The 13,635-nt window shown below is 39.7% G+C and overlaps 1 protein-coding gene across 2 annotated transcripts; it reads right to left on the bottom strand.

Annotated features, from left to right (window-relative positions):
* Window positions 1-2,638: 2,638 nt before the first annotated feature.
* Window positions 2,639-9,981, bottom strand: LOC102783233 (actin, cytoplasmic 2-like). Of its 2 annotated transcripts, none has more exons than XM_087841615.1 (6): window positions 9,858-9,981; window positions 9,548-9,786; window positions 3,519-3,765; window positions 3,234-3,425; window positions 2,956-3,137; window positions 2,639-2,782 (listed from the first exon to the last, which is right to left on the bottom strand). In XM_087841615.1, the coding sequence occupies exons 1-6, from the start codon at window positions 9,979-9,981 to the stop codon at window positions 2,639-2,641; spliced, it is 1,128 nt and encodes a 375-aa protein (XP_087697741.1). The 2 variants fall into 2 exon arrangements, with proteins under 2 accessions (XP_087697741.1, XP_087697742.1); XM_087841616.1 differs by having other exon boundaries at window positions 9,548-9,790; window positions 9,865-9,981.
* Window positions 9,982-13,635: the final 3,654 nt, after the last annotated feature.

The following is a 13,635-nucleotide window of genomic DNA, read 5'->3' as shown; positions in this document are numbered from 1 at the left end:
TAAACAAAATGATGACACTAAAGAGAAAAATACGTTTTAGTTATATAACTGTTTTGTTACGTAACTGTTTTGCGCACCTTCGTTATCTTCTGGAGGTTTGTGGTTGGATTTAGAGTGTACCAAAATCCATCTCCTCTTTGGAACCACTCTCTGTCGTACTCCAGTCTTACACATTTTATCAGTCTGTGACAGCCAAAAAGTATGTCCCCCTCTTCTATGATCCCAGTCCTTCCATAGCCAAGTGTTTTATTTTGCAAAGATTTCAAGGGACTTCTTGGTAACTTTATAAGCTTTAACAACACCATATGTTTAACTGATTCGAGCTGAAGTCTTTAACATGCTCTTCTTTCCTAGTAAAAAGTGACAACAAGTGAGGTTTATCAGAGCATCTGTTTAAAAGAGAAAAAACACACACACATACAGTACACATCCTACTGGGCTTGTTACTTCACTCAGACAACTGCATAGTTCATTTCAACAATAATTATAAGGGTAACATTTCTGTTGTTAAAACATCAAATGGTGGCAAATGAGTTACCTGTCTCCGTGATCCAAACAAAGACTACAATCTGGCCTAAACGGCTTCCTTCAATTCCCATAGTGGCCACCTGAGGGCAGACAATCCCCACAGACAAACAGGTGAAACTGTTCAACTCAACAGTACTTTAAAGCATATTTATATGCTTTCACATACATTTACATGGCACAAAAAGTTTTTGGCCTGTATGGATAGTTTCTGCCTTTAAAACATCTATGCCATGGCTTATTTGTTTTTTCTTCTTTACAACTAATCTATCTGAAGACTGGAGACTGTCTGACACAAGAAGCTTGAGCCAATTAGAGCATGCCACATCTAATTTCTGCTAATAATCCCACTGCTGATGATGCCTTTTGGAACATTTGATACAAACAAAAAACATTACCTGAAAAAAAAATAACCTGGTGTGAGGCTGGGACGTGGCCCCAGGGTAGACCCGGGACTGGAGACGTTACAGATCTGCTTGGGAATGTCTCAGTGATCAGCTAGAGGAGTGGCTGAGAGGTAGGAGGCAGGAATTTCTCTTCTTAGGCTGCTGAAGCCCAGCTCCAGATGAGCAGTAAAAAAAGAATAGATAAATGGTGTATCTGTATTCTGCATAGCTTTATTAGTATAAATGCTTAAGGCAGACATTAATTTTTTTAAAGACAGATATAGAATCACCAATCTTCTGGTTAGTAGGTGACCTGCTCTACCACCTGAGCTACAGCCACCCAAAATAGCAATTATACATTTATCTATAGTGTCACGGCGGGGTGCGCCGATTGTGTTGATTTCACAACTCAGATGCAGATGCGGAGAGTAGAGTTGTGTTTGAACGAAAAGCGAGCTTTATTTAGCTGGTCACCTATATTTCTACATGCTGAGCACCACTGATGCTTGCACTTGATTGCCAAAATGGCAATCATGAATATTTTGTCCAATACTAAGATCACGATTATTTACCACAGTTATTCACTGATTTTATTGACAAAGATGTTTTTATTACAGAAATGTAAATTATTAATTAATTATTTGCATTAAAATAAAAGAAACCCTCATTAATCACCTAAATACAGTGCATCTCTAAGAAAAAGAAAAGTCTGCTGATAAAAAATACTAATACATAAAACAAAATTAAGTCATTAGGGCATGGCTTTTACCTTTACATTGTGCTATTAATTCATCTTTATAAATCAATATTTGCAGAAAAATAAGATAAAGTCTTTCCCTCCATTCATTGTAGCAGATGGCTATGAATAAAACTAGCAAAGTACTCAGAGGAGATGCCTCTCTACTCCGCCCTGGTGTTTTCCACACAGGGCAGGCTGCGCCGCTCAGAAAAATAGTGCAAGGGAATAACAACAATTTATCTGAAGTCTACATCACTCATTGTGCTTTGTGAACACACATCTGGAATGTGATTGGTTGCTGATTTCAGAGTTTGTGTGTCTTTGTTAGCTGGATGGATATGGATGTGCTGCATAAACCTTCTTCAATTTATGTCTAAGTTGATGCTGGACAATTCAAATGAGCAGCCATGGCATTTTGTCTCAAGATTGATGACCTCTTCCAGTGCATACTTTGTTTTCTTGTTAACTTTCATTCAGTGTTCAATGTTGTGTTTTACACCGCAAAATTTGTCAAATACATCTTCACGAAGCTTAACCCAATCTCTGCATTTCACTATATTATAAAATTGTTCAATCTGTATGATGTAGATTTTCCAGATTTCACTGGGAAGAACACTCATAGTTAATAAGAGCATTAGTGTGAAAGCATATGTGTAATAATAAAGTAATAGTGAAGCAAAAAACAGAAGTTGTGCAAATTAGGCAGAACAAAAAAAGTAATAGAATTTTGCTTGATTTATAAATTTACTAATGTACTGAGTGTTATATAACAAACTTTTCCAATATCAATGGGCTTAATTTCGGAAATAAATTCAGGCGGAAGAATTTCTCCCCATCAGGGAGCATGGTGCCATACCCAGAGTGATGAATTAAAATGGAAGAGGTGTAGGCTTGGCATACATCATTCTGGTGGTGTAGACATGCATGCAGAGCCAGTCACTATGGGGTTTGTAGCAGTGTGTGCTTTGGTAGGTTGAGGGCAGTCTATCTAGAAGCACTTTCTGTGGACAATGCTGGCGCCGGACTCATCGTACTCCTGCTTGCTGATCCACATGTCCTGGAAGGTGGACAGAGAAGCCAGGATGGAGCCTCCAATCCATACAGAGTACTTCCTCTCTGGGGGAGCAATAATCTGCAAGGGCAGAGATGAAGAGGGTTCAGCATTGAAGACTTTTAGGAAGTGCACTTACATTCTGCCAGACATACAAATTCAGCACAGTGTTAATTACCTTGTTCGTGTGAAAGTGAAGCACCTTTAAAAAAAAGAGTGAGTACGAAAGAGTATATAAGAAGCAATAACTTTACCTTGATTTTTAGGTTTTTGGGAGCCAGTGAAGTGATCTCCTTCTGCATGCGGTCAGCAATGCCAGGGTACATGGTGGTACCTCCAGACAGCACAGTGTTGGCGTACAGGTCCTTACGGATGTCCACGTCACACTTCATGATGCTGTTAAAGGTAGTTTCATGGATACCACAAGACTCCATACCTGTGGAGAGTTGGAAAGTTAGGGGTTAAGGTTAGCCTTGCTAAGGACTACTTTTTACAAATCACAGAAATCTGTCTTAAAGCTGATGCTGCTTACCAAGGAATGTGGGCTGGAAGAGAGCCTCTGAGCAACGGAACCTCTCATTCCCAATAGTGATGACCTGTCCATCAGGCAGCTCATACTTCTTATCCAATGACAAAGAGCAGGCAGCTCTTTCAATCTCTCTCTCAAAGTCCAGTGCAACATAGCACAGATTCTCCTTAATGTCACGCACAATCTCACGCTCAGCTGTGAGACAAGAACCCCCCCAACTTTTTATTGTGATTTTTAAATTTTTTCCTAGTTTTACACATCTTCTCTTGACTGTGTCCATGTGCTCACCTGTAGTGGTAAAGTTGTGGCCCCTCTCAGTGAGGATTTTACCAAAGTAGTCTGTGAGGTCCCTGCCAGCCAGGTCCAATCTGAGGATGGCATGGGGCAGAGCGTAGCCTTCATAGATGGGCACAGTGTGGGAGACACCGTCACCGGAGTCCATGACAATACCAGTGGTACGACCAGAGGCGTACAGGGACAGCACTGCCTGGATGGCCACATACATGGCAGGAGTGTTGAAGGTCTCAAACATGGCCTACAGGAGAAAAGAGGTCATCAGTGAAACTAAAAGCCAAAGTACTCTGAAATAAGCTCATATTGGTCCTTCTGTCTCAAACCAAACAATTATTGTCCTCAACTATCTCCAATTTGCATATATTGTATGGTGGAAAATGTTAACGTTTATATGTAAGGGTAAGAAAGGCATTACTGACAAAAACAAGACACTCCCCCAAATCTTTTATTTACAATGTTTGGTTAAAATGTTCTGATTGTTCAAATATGTTATTTTCTTTATTTGTTGTAAAATAATGTGTAACCCAGTCTCTAATGAGACATAGTGCTGGAAGGGTAGTTATTCCTCCGTTACACCACAAGAGGCAGTATCTCCTGAAATAAGCAGCTCTAGCAGGCGTAAATATGTCAGGCCACTCACCATAATGCAGTGTGCCCAACAAGAGCTGTGTGAGACTATGTGCAAACGTGTAACCATGAACCATGTCTATATATGTACAGAAGATAAAGGCGGACTCACGAAGCTACACTGGTTTCAATTCCTTTTAATCCAAGTGTGCAACATATAATAATTCATAATAATTGTTCTGAAATTTTAGCTTCACATATCTAATATTTTTTTTTTCTGTTCATGTTTTTCTGTTCATGTTAAATTTGCTGCTTTTTTCTAGCTTCTAGTTTCAGTTTTCTGTACCTTCTCTGTGTTTCACGTCTGGTTAGTTTTTGTCTCTGTGCTTCATGTTTCCTCTGTTTCCAGGTCTGTCATGTTTCCACATCTTACTGTCTAGTCTGCGTCTTTGTGAATTGTCTAATGTTTCCTCTTTTACTTTGACAGTCTGTGTCCTTTGTTAATGTTTTGCATCCCTTTGGTCTCGTTATGTCTGATTAGGCTCAGCTGTGTTCCCTCCTGTTTCCTATTTCCCCCGTTTCTGCCTCTTGTATTTAAGCTCTTTGTTTTCCTTGTTCTGTGTCATGTTGTACATTTTCACTGCTGTGTTTCTCTCATGTTTCTGATTTAGTTTAAGTTCCTGGGACGTTTCGCTAGTTCATGTTTCTTAGTTTCTTGAGTCCAGTTTGGTCCTAGTTTTCATGTTCAAGGTTTTGGTTTTGGTTTCTAGTTGAAGTTTCTTTTTTCCAGTTTCTTGTTTAGTTTTGTATTTAATGCTTAATGTGTGTGTTTAATGTTTCCCAGCAATAAAGGCTGTCATTTTGAGTTTATTCCTCCGTCTGAGTGTCCTGCGTTTGGGTCCTACATCCTGCCTGCCACACAGCACCAACCATGACAGTTTGCAGCAACGGAGGTTGATCAAGCCTTGAAAGCTGGTGCTACTAATTCTTACAGGTGTTCCAACTTTTCCGGATTACCAAAACAAAACAAAACAAAAAAACGGTGTTGGAACACACTATCAATCAATCAATCAATCTTTATTGGCAGACTTCATGTCCATAAAAACAAGACAGAGACACCCCCCCCCCCCCCCCCCCCAACACAAGGTATAAACCATTAAATATATATAAGTATATAAAGCATTTGTAAAAATATAAAACCATAATATACATAAAACACAATTACTTAAAATAAATCAATAAATACACAAACACTTTAACCAGTGCTTTCTCAGACTGGATGAGTAACGGGAACCACTCACTGTCGGATCTGTAAGTGCTAAAATTATACTGTTACTCGAACCATCCAGTCGTTCTCTAAAATTGAACATTAACTTTCTTAAAAGTGCTTTAAAAGTCCAAACACCCACAGCTACAAACATCTGGCTGGCACTACCCCTTCTAGGTATCCTGCAAAGGATTCTCATCGCATCATTATATGCAACATGCAGCTTCAGCATGCTACATTGTTTGTAGGATGACCACAAGGGGGCAGTATATAGCGGTGTGCAATACGCTTTAAACGAAGCCACTTTAACTGGAAGTGAACAAAAGCTGAATTTGCGTGCAATAGTATTTGCCTGCACATAGAGCTTGCATCGTTGTCTGTACATGTCATCATCATCATTCATTTGCTCAGTAATAAAGTGACCGAGGTATTTCACCTTTTTATAAACTTCAAGAGTTTTGTGTGCCAGTTTAAACAAAGGGAAATTTAGCTGTTTATCCTGCTTGGTTCTACATATCAAAACAGCACTTTTAGCAGCATTGTACTCAATGTCATATTGCACACCATATTCAGTACAGACATTAAGAAGATCCTGTAATCCAGCACTGCTTGGACTAAAAACAACCAGGTCATCTGCATACATAAGATGATTTATCAATGTTTTACCTAACATACACCCAGTGTTACAGGCTCTCAGCTGTATGGACAAATCATCAACATATAAATTAAATAAAATTGGAGACAAAATCCCACCCTGTCTGACACCATTGCTGACACCAAAGGGGGCAGAAATACTGCTTCCCCATTTAACCTGCATGTTCTGATGAGCGTACCAGTAAGAGAGAATCCTCACGATGTATTGAGGAACTCCCCGTCTCTTCAGTTTATCAAAAAGTTTTCTGTGGTTCACTCGATCAAAAGCCTTAGAGGCATCAATGAAACACATGAGGACAGATGAATTTTTAGCCCTATACAAACTGACTATTTCCTTGAGTGCATATATGCACATGTCAGTGCCGTGCTTTGGTTTGAAGCCAAACTGATCATCCAGAGAAGAGATGAACACACTAACTCTGTCAAACAAGATTCTTTCTAACACCTTAGATAAAATACTGGCTAGTGCAATTGGCCTGTAATTATCCAAACAGCTCACTTTTGCAGCTTTGTCCTTCATAACTGGTACCAGTAAAATACACAGCATTGAGTCTGGTAATATGCCATGAATCATAAACCCAGTGAAACAGAGTGCTAAAAGAGGAGCTAGCCTTAAACTAGCATGTTTTAAATGTTCTGCAGTGATGTGATCCAAACCAGAAGCTTTATTATCAGACAACCTATGAATGGCTTCATATACTTCATGTGTCCTTACACTTATTGTGTCATTACTCATGTCAAGATTGTCCTCATATGGATCACTTTTTATACAGTTAAACAACGCACTGTAATGCTGTCTCCATAATGCTGCAATGTTATCTGCCCCAGAAACACCTTCAACAGTTGATGGTAGAGATGGTTTACAGTTATTAAGAGCTTTCACCTCTTTCCAAAAATCTGCCATATTATTACTATTATTATTATTACACTATGGTACCATACCCTCGTTAGCATCAGCTGAACAGTACTGTACTTCAGAACGTAGTGTGTTGCTACAAAAATGATGAGAAAAGACAATTAACAATGGAATAAAGACCATCAACACACTTAAAAATGCAGGTCTTTCCTACAGAGAAATTGAAAAGAAAGTAAAAAGCTGTGTCTCAATTCAAGGGCTGCATCCTTCAGAGACCCTATTTAAAGGCCGATTACGTCACAGCGATGAAGGCTGTCCCAATTCGAAGACTGCTCTAAATGAGAAATGTGTCCTTCATCTCCCCAAATCTAAAGGATGGGTCAGGTGTATCCTTCATGGCCCAGAATTCAAAGTGCAGCCCAGTCAATTCCAGTTTCCAACAATGGTGACAGCTGCTTAGTTGTAATATTACTCTTATTACTCTTTTCAATAAAAAAAATTACTATATATAATGTTTTTATGATATTAAAAAACACTTTTCAAACATGGCAATGTCAGAGGAGCGCAGCTAAAGAGTTTGAAATATTACTCTTTCTGGGTCACAAAATTTTAACATATTTTCAGGTGAGAATGTATGTGTGGCAACTTCAAATATCGGCTCAGTTTATCAGGACATCACATATTTATAAAAGTGCTATGATGATTTCGGAGATGTCTGTTACCCACCAGCTCGATAGCTGACCAGGTGATCAAGGCTCACTAGAGCCAGCAAGAACACTGGACTCCTGGAACATCGTTTTCAGATCCTGCGCTGTCTATCGCTACTCAGATTATACATGATACATAAGTCACTTAGATAACTTGTTATTGTTTGGGTTTTTTTTCTCAGTGTTTTATTTGTTCCTGAGTAAATTGGTTTGGCTGAGATTAAAGTTATAGTTTTCACACAGCTGAATAAATGTTAAACAGAAAACTGATTACACAAAAGTGTGAGACGGCAGAGAATTTACTCCAATGTCCTGTTATATTTTAGATAACAAGGAAACTCCACCGGGACAGCAGATCTGAAGGCTAGACCGTCCCATTTCACAGCCTCGCATTTCCAGCCTTCTAGGTTTTTGGAGAACCCGGCCACGTAGACCGCAAAGTCTTCACCATCAAAAGGCACTCAGAAACTTTGGCAATTTCTGATAGGAAGAGGTCTGGGAGACTCAAAGCCGAAACTGAGTGAGAGGATACGAGTTCACAGCTTGCATGATAGGCAGCTCACAGGACAACAGCTTCAATCACAGCTCAATGGTCGTCATAGTAAGCAAGTCTCAGTTTCAACTTTGAAGAGAAGACTGAGCTGCAGGTTTGATAGGACGAATTGCAGCAAGAAAGCCACTGCTAAGACATCAGAATAAGACAAAAGAGGCTTGCCTGGGCCATGAAACACCACCATTGGACTACTGAAGACTGGAAGAAGGTATTATTGACTGAATCAAAATTTGAAATCTTTGGTTCATCACACAATATCTTTGTACACCGTTGAGTAGGTGAAAGGATGATTCCACAGTGTGTGGCATGAACTGTCAAACATGGAGGAGGAAGTAGGATGTTCTGGGGTCGTTTAGCTGGATCCAGGGTTGATGACTTGTATAGAGTAAGAGCCAGCCTAACCAAAATGATTACCACAGCATTCTGTAGCACTATGCAATACCCTCTGCTATGTACCTAGTTGGTCATGGGTTCATCCTACAATAAGCATAAGTAAGCTACAGTAAGCTTAAGTCCAAGCTATGCCAGAACTCCCTCAGGAAAAAAGAACAAGATGCTAAGCTTGAAAACATGGTCTCCAGCACAGTCTCCAGACTTAAACCCTCTTGAGCTGGTTTGGGATAAACTGGACTGAAGAGTGAAAGCAAAGCCACCTACAAGTGCCACACATTTATCGGTACTTTTGCAAAAGATATGGGAAGAACTTTCTGAACAGTATTTGATTCTATTGTAGAAAGAATGCCACATGTTCAGCTGTTATATCTGCTAAAGGTGGCTACTTTGATAAGTAAAAAGTTAAGAATACATTTTGGTCTATAAATTGATTCCATGATTTATTTTTTAACTGCAATTGCTTATTTGTAGCTTTCATTTCAGAGTGCAATGAGACATTAAACTACATAATTTTCAATAAAAAGCTGGAAAAATTGGCGTGTTCTTTTGATGGGTAGTGCATCTTGAAAAGTAGTTGATATATGAAGATAAATTTTCACAACAATCATATAAATAAATCTAATTTTTGTACCATAAAATCATAAAATTCATCATAGGAGATGGTTGAATAGAAAATGTGGTCTGAGATGAAATGTACCATATGTGTTTAGTCATACAGAAACAACAGCATGAATACTGTAATAGAATGACTCTTTTGCTATACTGACTGTATAAGTCTGAGTGCAGTAATTTGCACTGCTATTAACAGTTGCTTCACGCAGACACCAGTGTAGTTAAACATTTGTTTTCTACTTCAGCTAAAGTCTGATGGGTCTAATTTATAAACAGCAGCACCCATGCTGCAGCTCATCATTCCTGATGCATCACAGTGCAAAGATAGAAACCCAAAGCATCTGCAAAGGCAAAAACAAATTAGTTTAAGGTAGGTTGAAGGAGTAGGAGGAAACTGGTGTCAGCCCTCATTACCTGTGCCATCCTTTCCCTGTTTATCTTGGGGTTCAGGGGGGCCTCTGTGAGGAGGACTGGGTGCTCCTCAGGGGCAACTCTCAGCTCATTGTAAAACATGTGATGCCAGAGCATCTCCATGTCATCCCAGTTGGTAACAATACCGTGCTCAATGGGGTACTTGAGAGTCAGGATTCCTCTTTTGTTCTGTGCCTCGTCACCCACAAAGCTGTCTTTGTGGCTTATACCAATCATTACACCCTGGGCAACAAAGAAAAAACAATTGTTACAAAATTTACAGGGTATTTGAGGTTTATAAAGTACTCTTGAGGAATATGTCTGGGGCGTCCAACAATGGAGGGGAACACAGCATTTGGAGCATCATTTCCTGCAAAGCCAACTTTGCACATACCGGACCCATTATCTATGACAACGGCAACAATTTCGTCTTCCATTTTCTGAACGAAAAAAAAGGTAATAGAGGATTTTTAGACTTGATGTTAAGCAGTAATCTGGGTTACATCTAGCAGATAGCCTGGATAAAAAGTCTTGTTGTTATAGAGAACGAATGCTGGATGTCGCAGTGGCGCAGTGTTCAGTCCAAATCTAGAACTGAGAAACCAAGGCCATGGCCATACAAGGCAAAAGTGAATTCAGCTGAGAGACTGCTCTAGACTGGCCTTGAAGCCATCCAGTGTGTCCTTAAACCTCAAATGACACCGACAGCTGACCACTCCCTTAGTGAATGAACTTTCATCCGTGTTAAATCAGGTACAAATTTATATGAACAACAATCTAATTTTGTTCATTTTTAGCAGATGGACCTTAAATGACAATTTTCTTCATAGGTCCAACGGCAGCAAAAATGTTAATTTTACTTGTTCCTTCTGCAAAATTAGTTGGACCTGCAGTCATCAGCCAGCACTGCAGGCCTTGCCAAAGCAGATGCTAACTGTAAGGAAGAAAACTTTTCCACACATACTGATTTGTTAGACTACAAAACTGAAAACATCGATGACCATAGTTATTACATACCATCAAAAATCCACTCACCAGCTACTTTGTTAGGTATAAGTGTTTAAGTGTTTGTTAACACTAGAACCCCTCGCACAAAGGTAACATGATCCTCTGAGTAACAGAGGCCATACCAGATAGGCTTGAACAGAATTTGGATTGAAGGTGATAATTTAAGTAAAAAATAAAAACACTAAAGAGTTTACTTTCCAGAAATTGTCCTGATCTCCACCAAAATTTGGCAGGTCTACTAAATATGAATGACCTAAACCTTGGTTCAAGATAAGTTACATTTTCAGTTCTACAGTATGTTGTCTTAAAATTATTGTATAGTTTCTTGTCAAAATCTGGAAATACTGATACGACTCATCCGATTTTAATTTATACTATAATCAAAGTTATTTACAGTTAAAGTTACCTATAACTGTAAGTGTAATAGAGGGTAGGGGAGAATAGGTGCTGAGTGCCAGGTAGTTGATTAGTTGATTGTGTTCATCTGGATGTTCATCTGACAGCATATATATATATATATATATATATATATATATATATATATATATATATATATATATATATATGGATACACCATAATAAAATGGGAATAGTTGGTGATATTAAAGTCCTGTTTGTGGCACATTAGTATATGTGAGGGGGCAAACTCCTCAAGATGGGTGGTGACCATGGTGGCCATTTAGAAGACCACCCATCTCCAATGCTACAGTTAGCAAACTGCTTGCTAAATTTCGTGAAACTGGTTCAGTGTTGGATTTGCCAAAATGTGGATGCAAGAAAACTGTCACTAATGAAGAAACATCAGTGGCTGTCCTAGCTTCATTTTTTTCTTTTTTTTCTTTTTTATTATTATTTAATAAGGAACGTAAGATAAAACAACCTATGAGAACACAAATAAAACCGAAATAAACAAGTAATCGAAAATAAACAAACGGGTGTACCATCTAGTCATATATACATATATACACACATACATACACATATATATACATACACATACACATGCATATACATATACATACATATACATTCACACATATACATATCTACATGCATACATATATGCCTATACATACCTGCATACATACAGACATACACATATATACACATAGCAGTTCAAAAATATAGCATACAGAATTACAGAGATTCAAACAAAATCGGGTCTACTTAACGAAATATAATATTTCCATTTATCCCAAATCTCAATGAATATGTCATATTGAAATCTGTTAAAGAAGGTAATTCTTTCCATTTTAAACAACCCATAAACAGTGTCATGCCAGTCATTTAGTGATGGAATTTTCACACTTAGCCATTTCTTAGTAATAGTCTTTCGGGCAGCCAGACTCAAAATACCATACAACTGTCAGGGTCCCTGTGCCTACCCGGTCAGCTCAGTATGGCTACATATGTTTTTATATTCTTTTTTGTTCCTGCTCTCTCCCTTCCCCTCTTTCCCTCCTCTCTCTGCCTGGGCGGAGCTCACCTGTGGGCTCCTGCCCTTGGCCCACACACCTGGTCGCAATCACGCACCTGTGGCTCATCACGAGTGTTCCAGCTCCTTTATAAGATGGCAGCTCTGTGTTTCTCGTCGCTGGACCGTTGCTGACCCTCGTCAGTGTAACCCCAGCTCAGTTACTTCTAGAGTGTTTTCACAGCAATTTGCCTTATAATCCCTTCGTGTCTCTGTGTACAGATTCCCTGGACCAACCCCTGTGTTACCTGAGTGATTGGAGTGTGAAGAGGAGCGTGAGGAGTGGACGGAGTGTGTGTGTGTGACTTTCGCCGTCTTTCCTGATCGTGTGTGGACCTCTGGAGCCCGGCTTTCCCCTCACTTTTGTAAATAATCACCTGGTGTATCATAATAAAGACTCTTGTGCTTTCAAGACCTAGAGCCTGCGCACGAGTCCGTTCAGTCCCGTTGTGACAATAACAGCTTGGACATTTTATCTACATTCACTGAATATAAATATCCAGACAGAAGTTCATCCCAATTGCGTGGCTGTCCTAGCTTCATTCAGCAAGAGCCCACAGCGCCCACACAGCCCACAGCGTAGCACTCGCCGCATGTCACTGGAGAGTGGCATTAGTCGAACATCCCTTTGGCGGATATTAGCTACTCACAAATGGCACCCTTACAAACTCCAGCTACTGCAGCATCTCAACCAGGATGACCCAGGTCGGCGCACAGAATTTGCAGAATGGGCAAAACAAAAATTGGAACAGGACCCTCAGTTCACGCAGAAGATTTTGTTCAGTGATGAGGAAAACTTTTATGTGAATGGTAAAGTTAACAAACAAAACCACCGCTATTGGTCTGACACTAACCCACATTGGATGGATCCCTCCAAGACTGTTGGAACAACAAAAGTGATGGTTTGGTGTGGTATATGGGGTACAACGATAGTGGGTCCATTCTTCATCAATGGAAACCTCAAGGCCACTGGATATTTGAAATTGCTACATGATGCTGTGTTTCCCTCTTTATGCACTGAAGCTGGCACATTTCCTGAGTTTTTCCAGCAAGATGGTGCACCACCACATTATGGGTGCCAGGTCCGAGCATTTCTAGATGAACAGTTTCCTGGAAAGTGGATTGGTCGTCGTGGGCCAGTTGAATGGCCCCCAAGGTCTCCCGATCTGACCCTTAGACTTTTATCTTTGGGGTCATCTGAAGGCAATTGTCTATGGTGTGAAGATACGAGATGCGCAGCACCTGAAACTACGGATACTGGATGCCTGTGCTGGCATTTCTCCTGCGGTGTTGCTATCAGTGTGTAAAGAGTGGGAGAAGAGGGTTGCATTGACAATCCAACACAATGGGCAGCACATTGAACACATTTTATAAGTGGTCAGAAACTTGTAAATAACTCATGAAAGAATAAAGTTACGTTGAAACCAAGCACACCATTGTTTTTCTTGTGACATTATCAATAAGTTTGATGTGTCACATGGCCCTCTTCCTATTGAAAAAAAAAAAGTTGTATCCAAGATGGCCGACTTCTAAATGGCCACCATGGTCACCACCCATCTTGAGGAGTTTGCCCTCTCACATATACTAATGTGCCACAAACAGGACTTTA

This window comes from Neolamprologus brichardi, chromosome 6, assembly GCF_056152115.1.
Source record: "Neolamprologus brichardi isolate AB-2024 chromosome 6, ASM5615211v1, whole genome shotgun sequence".
In the NCBI taxonomy this organism is placed as follows: domain Eukaryota; kingdom Metazoa; phylum Chordata; class Actinopteri; order Cichliformes; family Cichlidae; genus Neolamprologus; species Neolamprologus brichardi.
The sequence above is the reverse complement of the archived record's forward strand: the minus strand, read 5'-3'. Positions and strand labels throughout refer to the sequence as shown.